The sequence below is a fragment of the Hordeum vulgare genome, chromosome 2H, assembly GCF_904849725.1.
Source record: "Hordeum vulgare subsp. vulgare chromosome 2H, MorexV3_pseudomolecules_assembly, whole genome shotgun sequence".
NCBI lineage: Eukaryota > Viridiplantae > Streptophyta > Magnoliopsida > Poales > Poaceae > Hordeum > Hordeum vulgare.
Window position 1 is genome coordinate 24,269,552 of NC_058519.1, and position 17,976 is coordinate 24,287,527.

Below are 17,976 nucleotides of genomic sequence, written 5' to 3' on the forward strand. Positions count from 1 at the left end.
GTAGCTCAAATCCGCCGGTGGACACCACAATGTATCGAAGCATTGTGGGCAGCCTGAGATATTTGGTGCATACCCGACCTGACTTGGCGTATTCAGTCGGGATCGTGAGTCGTTTCATGGAGAATCCGACAACCGAACACATGAGCACGGTCAATCAAATTCTACGCTATGTGAAAGGCACAATTAATCTTGGCTGCACGTACAGAAAGGGAAAGGAAGGATTGATCCTTCGTGGATATTCAGATAGTGACATGGCACGTGATGTTGATGACCGAAAGAGCACAACGGGCATGATTTTCTACCTTGGCCCGAATTCGATTAGCTAGAATTCTCAGAAGCAAAAGGTGGTGGCATTGTCTTCATGCGAGGCAGAATACATAGCGGCAAGCACGGCGGCTTGTCAAGCAGTGTGGCTGAGAAGACTCCTAGCTATTCTTGCAAAACGGGAGGTGCAGAAGGTGTCACTGAAGATCGATAACCAAGCTGCAATCTCGTTGTGCAAAAATCCGGTTCATCACGAAAGGAGCAAGCACATAGATACCCGGTTCCACCATATCCCGGAGTGCATTGAAGAAGGGTTGATCGAGGTTCAACATATGAACACGAAAGACCAACTTGCCGATATTTTCACCAAGTCCCTCGGTCGACAGAAGTTCATCGAGATGAGGAGGAAAGTCGGAGTGCAAGAAGTGAAGTCAAGCAACAAGATTAAGGAGGTGAATGTAGAAGTTAATCATGTTGTTTCTTTAGGATTAGGAAAGAAAGCCAAACCGAGTCCTAGTAGTATTAGGATTCCTAGTCCTAGTCTATTTTCATAGTTCCTTGTGGACGTGTATAAAAGACACCCTAGGGGTGTTGATTGTAACACCAGAAAAACGAAAAGCAATACAAAGCAAAGGCTCGACACGGGTCTTTAGCCATCAAATCCATCGATCAGTTTTATTCGTGTCGCTAGTTACGCAAGTTCCGTCAAGTAGCCGGCCGAAGCAAGAATCGCGTAGGCACGCCTGTACAGCTGCATACGCACGTTCAAAAGCCAACAACGCATGGGTTCAGATTGTCCACACTCAAAACACAGTACAACACAAACATAAAGCTGTATATACATACTAGGCTATTGGCCAACCACAGGCGGAGCCAAGAGTAGCCAAGTCCCCAGTGTACTGGACACACCATGGTGATTCCGGAAGCCTACGCACGACCTCATGCCCCGGGCAACATCCCAGTGTTTGTATGTTGAATGTAATGCCTTCGGGAGCACACATGTATGGTGGTGCATGTTCTCACCCGGTAACGACGCAGACGGGGAGATCCTTCTCCATGGTGGGTCGCTGCTTGAGGATGGGGTTGCTCTCGAAGAAGTTGACCGGCTTGAGGTCGAAGCTGGACGACACAGTGGGCATGATGGGGAAGTCCTCCTGACAAGGGATGTGGTGGAACCCAAGCGTGTACCACAGCACCAGGTCCTTGTTCTCGATCGGACGGTCCCTGTGCGCCCACGCACGTAAATCAGACGGCTCACGTTTTTCGGGCTACCGAATCCACTTTTTTTTTGTGCATACGCAAACGTACCTCTCCGACCAAGTAGCCAGCGTGTCCTCCCCTTTGCTCTGGTACACGAACAGCCCACCGGCCCATTCTTCACTCTTGTTGTAGGGCGTGACCCAAATCTGTTGCACAAAACCAAATGATGAACACAAACTGATTTTCACCAATATGCGTTGTGTGCGTCTAGATTTTCTCCCTTGATAAAGGGTACTGCCTCTATCAACTCATAACTGACATCAAGAAGGTAGTAGTGGTATCACAAAAATCCTTAAATTTGCAAGTAGACGTTTCACCTGATTGTTTGTGAATGCACCCCTCTTCTGCGGCGGGTCCTCGGGGTCCAGCAGGCTGGCGGCGGTGCCGGCGGGGACGACCTTGTAGCCCACCGGGTTCCCGACACGCGTCTTCTTGGTCGGGTTGATTACGTGGAACTCCGCCGGCTCATAGAGCTTTAGACGCACCTTTGCGTCTTTCTCGGTGCTCGCGACGTGGCGTGTTGCCTTAAGGTAGCTCCTCCGTGGGGACTCGCCGGGTGCGGTGTCCTGGCGGGCCATGTCGACCCGGACGAAGGAGTTGTCGGCGCCGTCGACGTCCATGTCGAGGCGGAAGGTGACATAGTGGTCATGGATGACGCCGATGATGTTCTCCGAGAGGAGGGTGCCGTGCATCTCCTCGTTTTTCCGGACCTGGTTCATGTGGGAGTAGGGCGAGCCCTTCACCATCAGGATCCCGCTAAGCCCCACCTGAAATCATCGAGGCAATATCGATCATACTCCCCACGTTCTTAAATATAAGTCTTTTTAAAGAACCCTATATTTTTATAGAATGAAACCGCAATTAGATCAATCATGCATGGTCATATTCTGAACTCTCTTGTAGCATGTGCGCAAGCAGTTAAATAACGTTTTCATATTCATCGGGCACCAGGATTAGGATGCTCTCCCAAAGATGCATGGGGGCAGATGCAGGGAACCATGCACGGCAGTGTTAATTGGAGGAATTTTTCTTAGCAGATGATGAAAGGCACGAAAACGACACCCCAAGTTTTATTTCGGCGAACTGAGCACTCGCTCCTGCAGCTCTAGCGCTTGGGCCCATTATTCCATGTAGAAATCGATCAAGGTGCACTAGCTAGCAAGCACGAATCCTGATATTTTGTCATATTTTTCTTAGCGGATGGATGATCGATGCACCCATGAGAGAATCTGCCTGCTGCCACCCGCTAGAATCTCGACAGCAGCCACACTTGCTCTCTTTTTTTCTGTGAGCGTGACAAGATTGAATTTGCAGTACGTTTTGGGATGAAAGATTTGGAGGTGTAGTCGTAGTACGTACCTTGATGCGGATGAGCCCGTCGGTCTGGAACTCCCAGTCGACGATGTAGTCGTAGTTGGCCACCGACGCCGCCATGCGCGCCACCAGCGTCACCTTCGCCCGGGACTCCCTTATCTGCACACAACCATCCAGCAATCTCCATCAAACCATGCAACCAGCAGACGCAACGCAACAAAGTGAGGTTCACTACTCGACGGGCGATGGCGATTTCCACTTCCCAGGTATCAGTATCAGCAAGATAGCCAGACACGACCCTTCGGCCTAACATTGTACCACTACTGTGGCACGATATTCTTTTTTTTTTGGCTGATTTTTTGTGTGTCCAAGATTCTCCTTCACAGGTATACGTAGCTACACTAGTGTTGAAGATTCCTTGCGATGAAAACAAAGACGTGCATAATATTTCCTGTCACGTGGTTCATACTCAAATATGTACGTAATCTTTTTTTTATCAAAATACCCAGAAGTATTATAAATACGTACATATAATAATCTCGTGAAGTTGATTTCAAACTTGTTGTTTTGTGACTCTGATCCGTAGTTTATGAACCATCAAGTACAATACACATATTTGCGAATTGAGCGTGCTACTTGGGAGTTGGGATACACATATTTGAGTATTTTTTGGTTCAATGAGGGGAGACATTCCGCCGACTACGAGGTGTTGTGATGACTCCGTCAATCTTAAAATAATGTATTGGTCTAGTCTTTTAAAGATGTTTACAGAGACAGGATGTGCATTTATATGCACCTAGGTTTGTACTGTGTTTAAAAAAGAAATACACATTTTTCCATGTGACATGTGGTTTCACACGAATCTACCATTTTTTCTTTAAAATATAATCCAAAAAAAAAAATACACGGCACCCTGTTTGAGACTTTGAGATGGGTGCGAAATTGTCGAGGTCCCCCTTTTTTTTCGCGATAACTGACAAGGACGTTGTTGAGTGTGTATATTATGAAATCAAAGATTCTCTATAACTAGTTGCCAAAACTTGAGGCACGTCAGGTTTTATACTTTATTACTAGTCTTGTGCAGGTTTGGTTCAAAAAATAATAATTGTCTCGCACATGACTCGCAGCTTTGGCGCGAAGCCATAGTACGTAGCGCGGCGAAACAAAAACAAAACAAGCTAAGCTCCTAGCACTGAGGGTAGTAGGTGTGGGGTGTGGGTGAGCTTACGTCCATGCCGGTGATGGGGCTCTCGGAGTGTCGCCACGCGATGTCGCCGGCGTACCGCTCGAAGACGCAGATCATCTTCTCCCTCACGTACGGCCGGCCGTCGGCGGCCACGAACACGCCGTCCATGTACCGCGCGTGCCGGGGGCAATCGTTGAGCGGCACCAGCGGCATGGCCTGCAGCCCGAAGCCGTACTCGCCGGCGTCCATGTACGTCTTGAAGTACCACGCCTCCGTCGGGTCCATGTAGGGCACGAACAGCTCCGACGCCATGCCCTTGTACATCACCTCCCTCCGCGCCCCGGTCGCCGGGTCCTGCACCGTCGCGCGGGACACGATCAGCCCCGCCCGCGCGTCCGCCTTCAGGTGGAACTCCCACCCGGCCCACCGCACCGTGTGCCCGTCCGACACCTCGAACCCCGGCCCCTCCGGCGCCGGCTCCATCGACGGCGCCCGCACCGTCTGGTACCCGAATTTATCATCGGCGTCGTCGTTGGCGGCGTGGCGGTATTCGGTGTTCTTGGCGGCCGGGATGGGGATGCCGGCGCCGCGGTCGGAGATGTGGACGACCTTCCCGGTGTCCATGTCGATGAGGACGGTGAGGCCCTCGATGGGGCGCATGTAGAAATTGGCGGTGCCCTCCGTCGAGTAGCACTGGCTCTTGATGAACCGGCGGCCGCCGTCGTCCTCGGCGGGGCCGTACCACCCGGGGGAGATGGGCAGGCACGCGACGTCGGCCAGGCGCACGCCGCGGCGCAGGATGGTGGCGTTGAACGCCGGGTCGCTGAACGGCGCCGCGCAGAGGGCGGTCATCTCGTCCATGGTCATCGTCGGGTAGCCCGAGGCCGGCGTGGGCAGAGGGGTGACCGAGCCGGTGGCAAGGTCGAGGGCGAGCACATGGGACTCCCCACGGAAGCGGACGACCGCGACGGCGCGGCGAGGCGGGAGCGCGTGGGCGCCCTTCCGCCAGCGCCGGACGGCGGGCTTGTCCGGCTCGTCGAGCGCGAGCGCGTGCACGACCAGGGCCGACGGCGCCGACGCGAACGGCGGGTGCGCGCGGAGGAGCTCGCGCGCGCGGCTGATCTCCGTCACCGTGAGCGGGTCGAGCGGGTGGCGCGGGACGTCGGACTCGTGTGACGAACGACGTGGCGGGGACTTGCCGGTTCGTGGTGGGCGGCAGGCCCACGGCGAGAACCGGGTGCAGCCGCCGGAGCCGTGTAAGAAGGAGGCGGCTGGTGCGTCGATGGCGAGCGGCAGGCGAAAGGCGGAGCGGGTGACGAGGAGGATGAGGGCGGCGCCGAGGGCGAGGAAGGTGAGGCGGAGGAGGGAGGTGGAGTAATCCATTGGAGCTAGCTCAGCTAGCGGTGCGCGTGACCGTGAGCTGAGCTGAGCTCTCGCCGTTTGTGTGCAGGCAGCGTCTGACTCGCTCATGTTGGTTCGTGTAGCAAGTTGGATCAGATCATGCAAAGCACCGAATCGCGTACGTCACCCCAGGCGGCAAACGCAAGGCAACAAGCGATGTTACATCGTCCATCCATCGGTCGCTTTTCTCTCTCTCGTTTTCATGCTAGTATGAATAAAAACAAGACAAAAAAGATAATACAGTAACAATTTTGGAACAAAAATCAACAAGCATGATAGATGATACTACTAGCATTATCACTGCCGCAATTTTTATAATCTGAATTCTTCACACCGTGATTTGTCTTGATAATGATCTGGACAGTGTGTTAAGTTGATTTCACATATGTTTGAGATGATGCCATGATTAGAAACAAAGTTTTGAGAAGTAAGATTCTCACTGTTGGGGGATTCTATGATGATTTTCATACTAGCCTCTATGATGTGCTCTTATTGAAGGGGTCTCCTTAAAGTCCATGGCTCGTTGTTCTTCGATTAAGTCTCTTATTATTGGTTGCTCGATCACGAATGAGGGTTATGAGGATGGCAAGCGGTGTTCTTTTCCAATTGTAGCTTGCTTGATATTGCATGGAGTTGTGATGTTGCTGCTCGGCACCTTGTATCTTGTCTTCTGACTTATGTGCTACGGGTGTGCGTTGTTGTTATATGTACGGTGATTGGTGATTGGTGGTTGATGCTTTATCTATAAAGGACAGTGAGAACCTGTTTTGAGGGACTTTTTAAGTATATAGATATTGTCTCATGCATTCATCCTCGTGTTTAGCCCAAACGTTTCGCACTTCCCTCCTTTAGTTCGGTTCATTCACACGTATAACTTCGAAGTTCGAACAATACCCTATCAAGTGACATGCATTCTTTTTGTTAAATGTTAGGCATTTTGTTGCCAAAGAAAACTGCTTGATGCAAAAGAAAGAGTGCCATGCATATTAGAGCAATGCTATCAAAGTTGTCATATCGACGCGATTGGCATAGTAACCGCTAGTATGGGGATTTGGCCGAGAAAGCCACCTTAGCAGATTCGTCATCCCGCGCTCCATCGGCATGATTTTTGAAGACTGCTCCAAATCAAATCTGTGAACCCATATATTTGGTGGTTGGGCTAGGCGATATAGCGCGCCCTCCATCCACCCAAATCTTGACGCCACAAATATTTCAAGACTCTCGCTCGCTTTCGTTCTAAGTCACAACCCAACGCCATCACCAACTGGTGCCACCTCTATTGTCTGGGCTGGCGTGATTTGGCCTTGGTCGCCTATGCAGGGTAAGAGACCATTATGTACTCTATTATGTACTCTTACCTCACATAAAAAGAGGAGGTAAGAGACCATGCTAAAAAATTGCCTTGTTGGCATATGATGAATTGCTACTTTATGATCACATTGTTCATTGAATTCTATTGAATCTTTTGGAATTACTTTGTTGTATTATTAAGTAGCCTGGTATGATCTCCAATCTATTTGTATTCTTTGACCAAGTTTTATGGGTAGTTCTTTAGAGAGAGTGGTGCAGAGTAGTGAGTTTTATCTTGTGATGATTTATCCCAATAACAGAAAGGGAACATGCACATATTGTATTATTGCAATGAAGGATAAAACAATGATTCCTTTATCACACTTGGATGTTATTTTTACTGTCTACATTATTTTATCATATTTATTGCAATGCTTTGTTTGTTATGAACTTGATACTTCAAGATGCATGTTGGGTAACACTCTTGGGGTGGAGTATTAGTTGTTGATGCAGTTGGATAACGTTCTATATACCACGGACCTAATGCCTATATGAGATTATACCATGAATAATAACAGTCATAAATATAAATATTACAATTTATTCGCTCCTCGATTGTAATTTTTTCACCACACTACACTTGTATGACTCAAGAGACACCCACTAGTGAACCTATATATGGCTCCATGGGTCTACTTTGCTATACTGAATATTTTACCAAAAAATTATTTCCTTGTATATTTTTATTTATGTTATCTATATATCAATTCCTACCATATCATGCAATTTAATCATGTAACTAGCAGGACAAGAAGCTTGAGAACCTTCTTGGCGCGTGTTGGGACAAGTTTGTTATGTGTTTTATGTGCAGGTACTCATGACTTCGTTTGTTGGAAGAATTCTTTTTTGTTCGATAAACCTTTGGTTCTCTACTAATGCAAATACTTATTGCTAGGTTAAATCACTCTTACACGTGGGGTGTTACCCAACCACTCTTATAAGAGAGCAAGCAGGTTGTAAACTCGATAGCAGCAACCGGAATAAACAAGAAGCGTGTGGGGTTGCATTTTGGTTGCACCACATTTCACCAGATCAGAATTGAAGGAAACTACTAGCACATGCATAACTGCTTTTTACTATGCTGTACTTTCAATGGTTACTTGTTCCGAAACTACTTCCGCATGACCAAACAATAGTTTCGTCAGATTGTTGATGACATGGAACCAATGAACAGTTCTTCGAGCAACCTAGAAATACAACCGGTCTCCTTCCCCCTCGCCTATTCGGAAGGTGGTAGGGACACTTTCTATGATTATGTATGGTGTTTCTGTAGGTGCATCAGACGACTGCCTCAAATGGCCGAAGATATAATTATGAAGTGCACGAAGGTGTTCACTGAAACAATGGTGAGGGTTTATGGAGCGCAATATTCGCGAGCGCCCAATGTCGATGACATGACAATGCTTCTAGTCATGAATGAATCGAGAGGATGGCCTGAGATGCTAGGGTGTGCTGACTGAATGCACTGGAGGTGGAAGAATTACCATGCAGCTTGGACAACTAATTCACTTGGCAATGCCATGACCCAACAATTATTTTGTAAGCGGTTGCCTGAGAAGTTCTCTGTATTAGGTGCTACTTTGGGTTGCCTGGATCTCACAATGAAATAAATGTTTTGCAAATATCTCATCTTAATTTAAGGTAAGCTAATGGTACCGCTCTACCTTTCAACTTCATGGTGAATATCCATGAGTATGACCAAGGCTGCTATCTAGTCGATGACATATATCCATCTTGCTCAATGTTTGTGAAGACATCGAGACTGAGAAACTTAAGTATTTCACCAAGGCACAAGAATCATTGAGGAAGGACATTGAGACAACATCTGGAGTTCCGCATGCAAGGTTTACAATTGTATTTGGGTTTGCTTGTTTTTGAAACAAAAGTGTCTTTGCAGACATCATGTCATGTTGTGTGATCCTACACAACATGAGCATCGAGGATGAGAGAGGTATGCCAAGCCTCGTGGACTATGAAAATATTGGTACAATAGTGAGTCCTCCACGCACACAAAATGCATTCAAGCATTTTCTAAGACTTATTGGAAATTGAAGACCAGACATCCCATCATAAGTGGGAGGAGGATATTATTTGGCATCACTAACAACTAGCTGCGAGATAGTATGTTTATATTTTTAGAAATCATTTATATGTACATGTACTTTTAATTGGACTATTTGTTGCATTTGGATTGTTGTTAATGTGTATTATTTGTTTTATTCAAATTAATGGCCTGTAATAATATTTATTGAATTGTTTGACCAAAACTATGGGTAGAAAGATGAAATCAGGAAGAAAAAATGGACACCGCATTATGACGACCCATTGTTTGAACACAACCTTTGTAGCTTCTAAAACATTAAATAATATGAAGCACACACCACAGACATTATGAAGGCAGCGAATATGGCGACCCTGCTAGAGTTGTTTCTCTTTTCCGGTAAATAGAATAAGTGTTTTCCGGTATAGAGAGAGAGAGAGAGCTTCGTACCTAGAGTAGACTAGTAGAGTAAAATACCATGTGAATATCCTCACTCTTTATCTGTCATGGTGAACTTTCGCAAGTTTCCGATGCGGGACCGGCGGCTAAGGTGCGCTAAACAATGTTTGATGTTGTTGTGAATTACTCCCTCCGTTCCTAAATATAAGTCTTTCAAACGATTTCACTAGATGTCTACATACGAAGCAAAATGATTGAATGTACACTCTAAAGTATGTCTATATACATCCGTATGTAGTCCACTAGTGAAATCTCTACAAAGACTTATATTTAGAAACGGAGGGAGTATATAAGATGATCACGTGCCTAACTTTGCTTTTAACTTTTGTGCATGTGGCCACCTTTTTCTTATCTTTGTAGCTATTTTTCATCGTTGGCTATAAACAAGTTTGAAAAAAAAAATTGAACGAGCATTTAAAAAAAGTTAATGAAGCATTTGGAAAATGTTAAATGTGTAATAAAAAATGGTGACTATGTAGTAAAAACGTTAAATTTGAATTAGAAAATGTGGAATAAAAAAGGAAAAAATAGAAAGGAAACAAATTAAAGAAAATAAAAAAGTAAAAAGAACTCAAAAGAATGAAAAACACGGAGAAGAAAAAAAAACAAAAGAAAAAGGAAAAAAAAACGAAAAAAGAAAACCGGCTCGAATCGCCTGAAGTAGGCCGTCCACCACTACTTACTACGAATGGGAAGTGGGCAGAGTGGCTTGCAGCTCCGGCCATCTCCCGAAGGCAAGGGATTTATCATTGCGTTCTTCCCTTTTCATTCTCTTTTTCTCGGATGGGCCAGCGCATATGCTTGTGCGAAGAGCTATTTCCTTGAGTGAGAGATCCATCCATTTCGCTTAATGCAAGATATAGCTTTCATGCCTCGACGTGCCTCTTTTAACAGAAACCACACAGAGTAGAAATCTCCGCAAAACCTGTTTCAGGGCCCCAGGTCTTAAATGGATACCAGGACACGTGTGATGCCAGTTGTGCCGGTCCAATTTAAGTTTTGGATGTGCCTAGAACTCATCTAAATGAGTTATAATATGGTCTTATTTACCTGACATTAGATGACATCACAAATTGTTATTGAAGTCATTTTTTCTTAACATAGACAGCTGTTTTTTTTCATAGACCATCCATACTGAGAAGAAAAGGCATGTGTTGATTCTAATCACTAGACCGTTAGTAATTGGGCGGTCCCAGTGAACCGGCAAGCTGGAGGAAAAAAATCATAGAACATCGCTAGCTGCACAATAATGAAGGCTAGCTGTCGAAATGCTTAGTTGTAGCTTCCAAGCAAAGTGTTATTTGAAAATGCCACGAAACGGCTCCAGTCTTATACTAATGTATTATAAAAAAAATCGTAAATCATAATTTCCAAATGAAAATGCTCAATTTTTTCCCTTTTTAACTATAATGTTTAGCAAATGTTCATGAATTTATGCATAAAATATATTCATGTATTTTTAAAAAAAATTGGAGTTTTTTAAAAATATATTTATTTTTAAAATATTCGTGAGATAAATATAGACACGAATTTGGGGAAAATTTCTTGCAAGTTTAAAAATATATTCATGAATTTATAACATGTTTATCATAGTCGCAATCGGCTGAAAAATAACTTATGGTTGCGACCCACCCCTTGAAAAGAAACAGTTGCGACCTCCTTACAAAATAATGCAATTGTGGCACATTTACAAACTTGTATTTGCGACCCTTCCAAGAAAAAAACATGCATTCGCAATCCTCACTTGAAAGCATGCGGTCCCCAACCCTTGAAACACTTGCATTTGCGGTACCTTAAAAACATGCAGTTGCGACCCCATTTTAAAATATAGAGTTACAACCCTTCTTAAAAAACATGTAGTTGCGACCCCACTTAAAAAATATGCAATTGCGACCCCTCTTAAACCTCCTATTAAAACTATGCAGTTGCTCGGAAAACTTGCAGTTGTCGGTTGCCTCGGAAAACTTGCAATTGCGGGTTGCCCCGGAAAACTTGAAGTTGTGTGTTGCCTCAGAAAGCTTGCAGTTGTGGCCTGTTTTGTAAAACTTGCGGTTGCAATCTGTCTCAGAAAACTTGCAGTTACAGGCTGCTTCAGAAAAACTTGTAGTTGCGGTCTGTTTCGTAAAACTTGCGGTTGCGAGCTGCCTCGGAAAACTTGGAGTTGCGGGCTACCTCAGAAAACTTGGAGTTGCGTGTTGCCTCGTAAAACTTGTAGTTGTGGCATGTTTTACTTGCGGATGCAATCTATCTCGAAAAACTTGCAGTTGCGGGCAGCCTGAAAAAACTTGCGGCTGCGGGCTACCTTGGAAAACTTGCAGTTGTCGGCTGCCTCAAAAAACTTACAATTGCGGGCTGCCTCAGAAGACTTGCAATTGCGGGTTGCCTCAGAAAACTTGCAGTTGCGTGCTACCTTGGAAAACATGCAGTTGTGGCCTGTTTTGTAAAACTTGCGATTGCAATCTGTTTCAAAAAACTTGCAATTGCAGGCAGCCTCATAAAACTTGCAGTTGTGGGCTGCCTCAGAAAACTTGCAATTGCAGCCTGCCTCAGAAAACTTGCGATTGCAGCCTGCCTGAGAAAACTTGCGGTTACAGCCTGCCTCGGAAAACGTGTAGTTGCGGGCTGCCTCGGAAAACCTGCAGTTGCGGTCTGTTTTGGAAAACTTGCAGTTGCGGGCTGCCTCCGAAAACTTGAAGTCGTGGGCTGCGTGAGAAAACTTGTGATTGCAGCCTGCCTTAGCAAACTTGCGGTTATAGCCTGCTTCGGAAAACTTGCAGTTGCGGGCTGCCTCGGAAAATCTGCAGTTGCGGTCTGTTTTGAAAAACTTGCAGTTGCGGGATGCCACCGAAAACTTGCAGTTGCGGTCTGTTTCGAAAATTTCCAGTTGCGGCCTGGTTTGGAAAACTTGCAGTTGCGGCCTGCCTCGGAAAACTTGCAGTTGCGGGCTGCCTCAGAAAACTTGCGATTGCGGCCTGCCTCAGAAAACCTGTGGTTGCGGCCTGCCTCGGAAAACTTGCAGTTGTGGGCTGCCTCGGAAAACTTGCGGCCTGCCACTAATGTTTTTTGTAGACAAGTAATATAGAGCTGCCAGATAAACCACAACCTCCTACAATAAGAAATCGCTGTATATAACAATATATATATATATATATATATATATATATATATATATATATATATATATATATAATCAGAAATGTGGGCACGTTGGGCACGTTTCCATAATAAATAAAAACTGTATATAATCGTTGTACTAATGTTTTTGGGCACGTTTCCATAAAATGTGGTAGTTTTTGGTTACATACTCCAGAAAACTACCTTGAAATGTATCATATTCCCACTAAATTTCAACCGAATATGGTATCATAACCCAAAACTAAACTTGAGCCGTATATGGAACCTATATTCCTATAATTAAACTGAAACTAAAAAAGATAAATGACTAAACTGCCAAAACTGAACTGTGAGAAGTAGATGCTCCTCCAGCCAACCTTGCGACTCCACACAACAATTATCAAGAAGTAAGCACTTGAAAAAAATATCTAGGAGATAAACAGAAGTGACAAGAGTGAACAAAAACACAGGGTCCAGAGAGTCTGTTGCTTATCACTTAGGGCATACATGTGTACTGATTTGTCTGATGATTGTACTGAAAGGGGCTGAAGAAAAAGAGATTGGACACTGAATAAAGACAAACCGAAGGCTTGTGAGATAGATGATATAAAGTGCGGATGTGTCTAAAGAAAAAAAGCATAACCTAGTACCTCAAAAATAAATAAATACAATACAATATTCCCTATAATCAAAACATCTACTGAAAAAAATAGACCCTGAATACATAAAAATGTATAACAGATCCTACAAACACCTACTCGAGAATAATGAACTAAGCACTAGAAAAAACAAGATGCTTGAATATGGGACAAAAATGGACTACCACCCCCTATCTACAAATCCTAAAAAAAGATAACGGTGCACATCACAAAAAATCTTCTACTGCTTCCCAAAAGAACAAATCAAACAGTATCCTCACAGCACAAAAAATCTTCTGCTACTACACAGAAAAAGAAATCAAACGGTATCCCTTCATAACATCTGTCACAGATTAACAAAAACCCTATACCAACCCATCTTAGAAAAACATGAATTAACCTCTTAAAAACCACTACACATCACCTCCTATAAGACATAGATCTAAAAAAATCCCGAAGACAAAACCTTCCCGCTCCATGCATCTACACGAACCCTAGAAAAAAAGCCAGAACAAAAAATGAACCACACAACGGGGGAGAAATGCCTCACTTGAACCGGCGGCGCAACGAACACCTCACTCCTCTTCCCCCATTCAGCTCTCCTCCCAGCCAATCTGAAGCTCGCCTCCTTCAAGCGGACAGAGGAGATGTGGTGGTGGGAGACTGCAAAAAATAAAATGGGGAACCAGCTAACGACAACAACAACAACAGAAACAAGCTTGCTAACGCTTCGGTTCTGCTAACGCCCAGAAGGAAACGGGCCTACAGAGTGAATAAACAAAAAACGGCCCACTACAGCAACAACAAATAACGAGCTGCAAACAAAACAGAGAAGTGGTTTGAACGCACGAATCGCAACGCAAAACGATCGAACGATTGAGACGGTGACTGAGACCAAACCTGAATCTCAGCTAGCTGAGTTTCAGCAATCCCGTTAAGTTTTTTGTTGTCTTCGGTGCGGTGCCCCAACGCATTTTTTATTTTTCTGGTTGACGTTTTTTTTGCTCTTTACCTTGCAGTTTCTATTGACGTCATGTTGGAACGTATTTTTCGGTTATTGTTATGAGTTTTAGTTATAAGTTTTTCATGTTGCTTCTTTGCAGCACTGCTGCCGTTTTTTCATGTTTATGTTATTCTATATATTTTCTGTTGATTATTTCTCTTTTTTTTCTTCTTATGTTCTTTTTCTACATTTTAAAAGGCATGGTAAAAAAATTTAATACATAGTTAATGATTTTTTAAACATGTCAAAAATATTTTTAATACACGACGAACATTTTGTTAAACATTGTGAACATTAGTTGAATGCACAGTACATTGCGAACAGTTTTAATTACATGGTGAAATTCTTTTCTTTTTATAACACTGGACTTCTAAAGAAAGCGGTTCATTTTTTGTTTTATAACACTGGACTTCTTTAGAAAGTGGTTCATCTATTTTAATATAAATATTCACATCCCTAGTGTAAAAAAAATGTCTAACGTATTAGGAAGGATAGAGTATTTTAGTACACCGTATGTATGAGTCAACTGAGTTGCACATGGACTAAAGGGTGACTCATAAAAATAAAAGTTATATTGAGGAACACCGATGAAGTCTATAGTGACCATAAAGCTATATACAATATTAAGTTGCACACTGTTCAAATAGTGTTGGAGTACTTTGCTAGTGTTCTGTGTCTATGTAATTCAGAGTGGGAAGCGTTAATCTTCTGGCTTTTTTTTTTGAATCATCATCAAGTTTTATTTATCACCCCACAACCGGGATTTCATCAGAGATTACATTTAGAATGCAATCAGGAGGTTCGGTAGACCAAACTCTACAAAGTTCCTTAAACAAATGGGCACCCTGGTTCTCTGACCTTCTAACCCAGGAGACTTTGAAACCTTGGAGCGTCCTTCCCAGCAACTTTATTTCTTCAACTATTGGGCCTGCCGCACTCAAGTTCTTAACCTGGTCGTTCAACATGGCCGCCACTCCCTTGCCGTCGACTTCAATGTGCGCCCTGGTAGCTCCAGTTTGAATCTCTAGCTGCACCGCCTTACGGCAAGCAAGTATCTCGACCACCTCAGGATCAGAGACATCCCGAAACACATAGCAGGCACTCCCTCTATACGCTCCATCATGGTCTCGGAGAACCACTCCTCCACCACCACGATCTCGTAGCTTTACCAAAGCTCCATCAGAGTTTGCCTTGAGCCACCCTTGCTCTGGCGGGCTCCATCTCACAGCCAGTGTTGGAGTGGTACTCCTTGGTTTCTTCATATGAATGGCATTCCATCCTATGATATGCTGATATACATTTTCTGCAACCACTCTAGGATCCAGAATTCTTTTTCCATCCCTGGCTTCATTTCTTGCTAGCCATAGGCCATACACAGCATGTACCATTAGCTTCCGCTCCGGGTCCCCGAGCTCCGCAAACCACTGCAACAGCCATGAGGCAAGCTCTCCATGGGGTCCTTCAAACACCGGCGGGATCGCCACCGAAACCCCTTTCTCCGAACTTAAAACCTTCCAGAACATGGCTGAATGCGGACACGTCTAGAAGCGATGCAAAACTGTTTCTTCTCTGCCGCAGACCGTGCAAAAGATACCTTTTTTTCGAAAAGGAGGCGTTGCCCCGGCCTCTGCATCGAGAGATGCATACAGCCATTTTATTAATAACTAACAAGTCTGTAAAAAATACAAAGGGATCCGATCATTCAGAAAAACAAGAAATAGAGTTACATGGCGCTCAGGCCACCCAGCAACCGAGTATAAAAGAAAACTGGACTAAGGTCCAATCCTATTAGCATGCCGCCATCCATATCGGTTGAAGATATCCTGAGCTACCATCTCCCATCGGACACACCCAGTAACCAAAGGCTCCCTAGTTTCCACAGGAGTGAGTAAGAACCACGTGCGGATCAAGGCGGTAGCCCTGAAGATGACCTGCAAAAAGTTAATGTAATTCATTCTGTTAAAGACTAGATCATTTCTGCAGTTCCATATCGCCCACAACATGGCACAAGTACCAATTCGAATTAGTTTGGCGTAAAGTACATTAACCCCATTTAGCCACGTCCCAAATAACATGTGAATGCTAGTAGGCGGTGTAATGTTGAAAGAAATTTGTAGTGAACGCCATAATAATTTGGCCATAGGACAATCCAGAAAGAGGTGTTTAATCGTCTCATGCGTTTGACAAAAGCTACATCTTTTATTTCCTTTTAAGTGTCTTTTAGCCAGGTTATCCTTAGTTAAAACAACTCCCTTGTGAACAAACCACATGAAGATTTTTATCTTAAGGGAAACCTTGACCTTCCAAATATGCATGGACTTTGGGATAGGCGTCGTATCAATAACATGGTCGTACATCGATTTCACAAAGAAAAAACCATTCGTGGTCAACCTCCAACGAATAATGTCTGGGCAATCAGACAGGGAAATATTCATCAGTCTTCTGACTAGATGTAACCAACTAACCCATCTATTGCCGAACAAAGCTCTGCGAAATTGAATGTTTAGAGGAACCTGTCGTAACACTGTCGCAACGAAAGTCTGTTTTCGTTGTGCAATGTTATATAGTTGCGGATACTCTAAAGCCAAAGGTTGAGCTCCTAACCAAGTATCCTCCCAGAATCTAGTAGTTTCACCATTTCCAATGACGAATCTAGTTCTGTTAACCATTTTTTAATCTTCTGGCTGCGTAAGGTTAGCTGTTGCATGCAACTTCCAGTTTCAGAAAAATGTGGGAGCCCAGGGGCTTCTTTTATCGGTAAAAATGTTGAAATATTCAGCTGTATATTTCTAAACCTAAAGTTACAGTTACTCTAAAATGTACAGCAACACGGCGTTGATCAATGTCCCAAGGCCCGAGTCTTGCCCACTCCATATCCACATAAAGAAAACGAATCACATGGCACACGGTGCATCATACGGCTGATCAGCAGGTTTGTGTGTTTCCTAAGGATAGCAAGCTAGCCAGGACGTCGCTTCGCCCACACTTCTCAATCCCCGGACCTTGTGGGGATCAGTTCTCACGTTAAATAAGTAAAACTACACTGTACCGTGTGCGTGTTCCCTATACCAAATTCTGCCTCCCGCTTCAGTTATACCGTTAACAGATGTACTACTAGTAACGGGTAACTAGCCAGGAGGAATCTACGTCAAGTAACTAACTAGGAGGAATCGAGAGAAAGCTATTAATCACATTAACATTGTTTGTTTGTGTGGCAGCTGAAATTTGTTACCCCTCTGTCCCATAATATAAGAATGTTTTAGTGTCAAAAAACAATCTTATATTATGGATCGGAAGGAGTACTAAGCAATTACTGTGGTTGTTAGACGACATAAACTCTTTGTATTATGCGTGACTTATATAATACGTATATGTTAGGATCTCTTTCTATCTCCTTGTGTTTAAACTGTAGATCAGATAGATTGATCTTAAACCTCTCTTGATGTATATCTCTTCGGCTTATGCCCCTATATAAACATGCACGCGTCCTTGCTAAGAGCATACGCTTCCAGCCTTTTCCACATGGTATAAGAGCCATCTCTTCCTATCGACATGTCATCTTCCTCCTCAAGCTCCACCATGGCTGCCTCCCTTGCTGCGCTCGGCCACACCATAACCGAAAAGCTAGCTAGGGATAATTTTTTGGTGTGGAAGGCGCAAGTTCTTCCACATGTGCGCGCCGCTGGTCTCATGGGCTATCTTGATGGCACCATGGCCGAGCCGCCCGCCGTTTTAACCATTGAGACTGATGTTGCAGGGAAGAAGGAGATCACCTCGACTCCGAATCCTGCCCATGTTCTCTGGTACACGCAGGACCAGCGGGTCCTCACTTTTCTCCTTGCCTCCTTGTCCCGTGATGTCCTTCTTCAGGTGCACTCCCTGGCTTCTGCAACCGGCGTCTGGACGGCGATCCAGCAGATGTTCGCGTCCCACTCAAGGGCGCGGC

The 17,976-nt window shown here is 44.5% G+C and overlaps 1 protein-coding gene across 1 annotated transcript; it reads right to left on the reverse strand.

The window, feature by feature from the left end:
* Positions 1 to 1,032: 1,032 nt before the first annotated feature.
* On the reverse strand, positions 1,033 to 5,509 carry LOC123424564 (primary amine oxidase-like). The gene is made up of 5 exons (XM_045108196.1): positions 4,067 to 5,509; positions 2,884 to 2,997; positions 1,842 to 2,291; positions 1,573 to 1,670; positions 1,033 to 1,488 (listed from the first exon to the last, which is right to left on the reverse strand). Exons 1-5 carry the CDS (start codon positions 5,492 to 5,494, stop codon positions 1,284 to 1,286), a joined length of 2,295 nt encoding a protein of 764 aa, XP_044964131.1. The 5' UTR covers positions 5,495 to 5,509; the 3' UTR covers positions 1,033 to 1,283.
* Between the last annotated feature and the right edge of the window lie 12,467 nt (positions 5,510 to 17,976).

Excerpts from the sequence above, each read along its gene's own strand:
- LOC123424564 (XM_045108196.1), bottom strand. The coding sequence starts at position 5,494 with ATGAGCGAGTCAGACGCTGCCTGCACACAAACGGCGAGAGCTCAGCTC. Across the intron at positions 2,998-4,066 it reads GCCCCATCACCGGCATGGAC|ATAAGGGAGTCCCGGGCGAA; the intron begins GTAAGCTCACCC and ends GGTTGTGTGCAG. Across the intron at positions 2,292-2,883 it reads ACGGGCTCATCCGCATCAAG|GTGGGGCTTAGCGGGATCCT; the intron begins GTACGTACTACG and ends CGATGATTTCAG.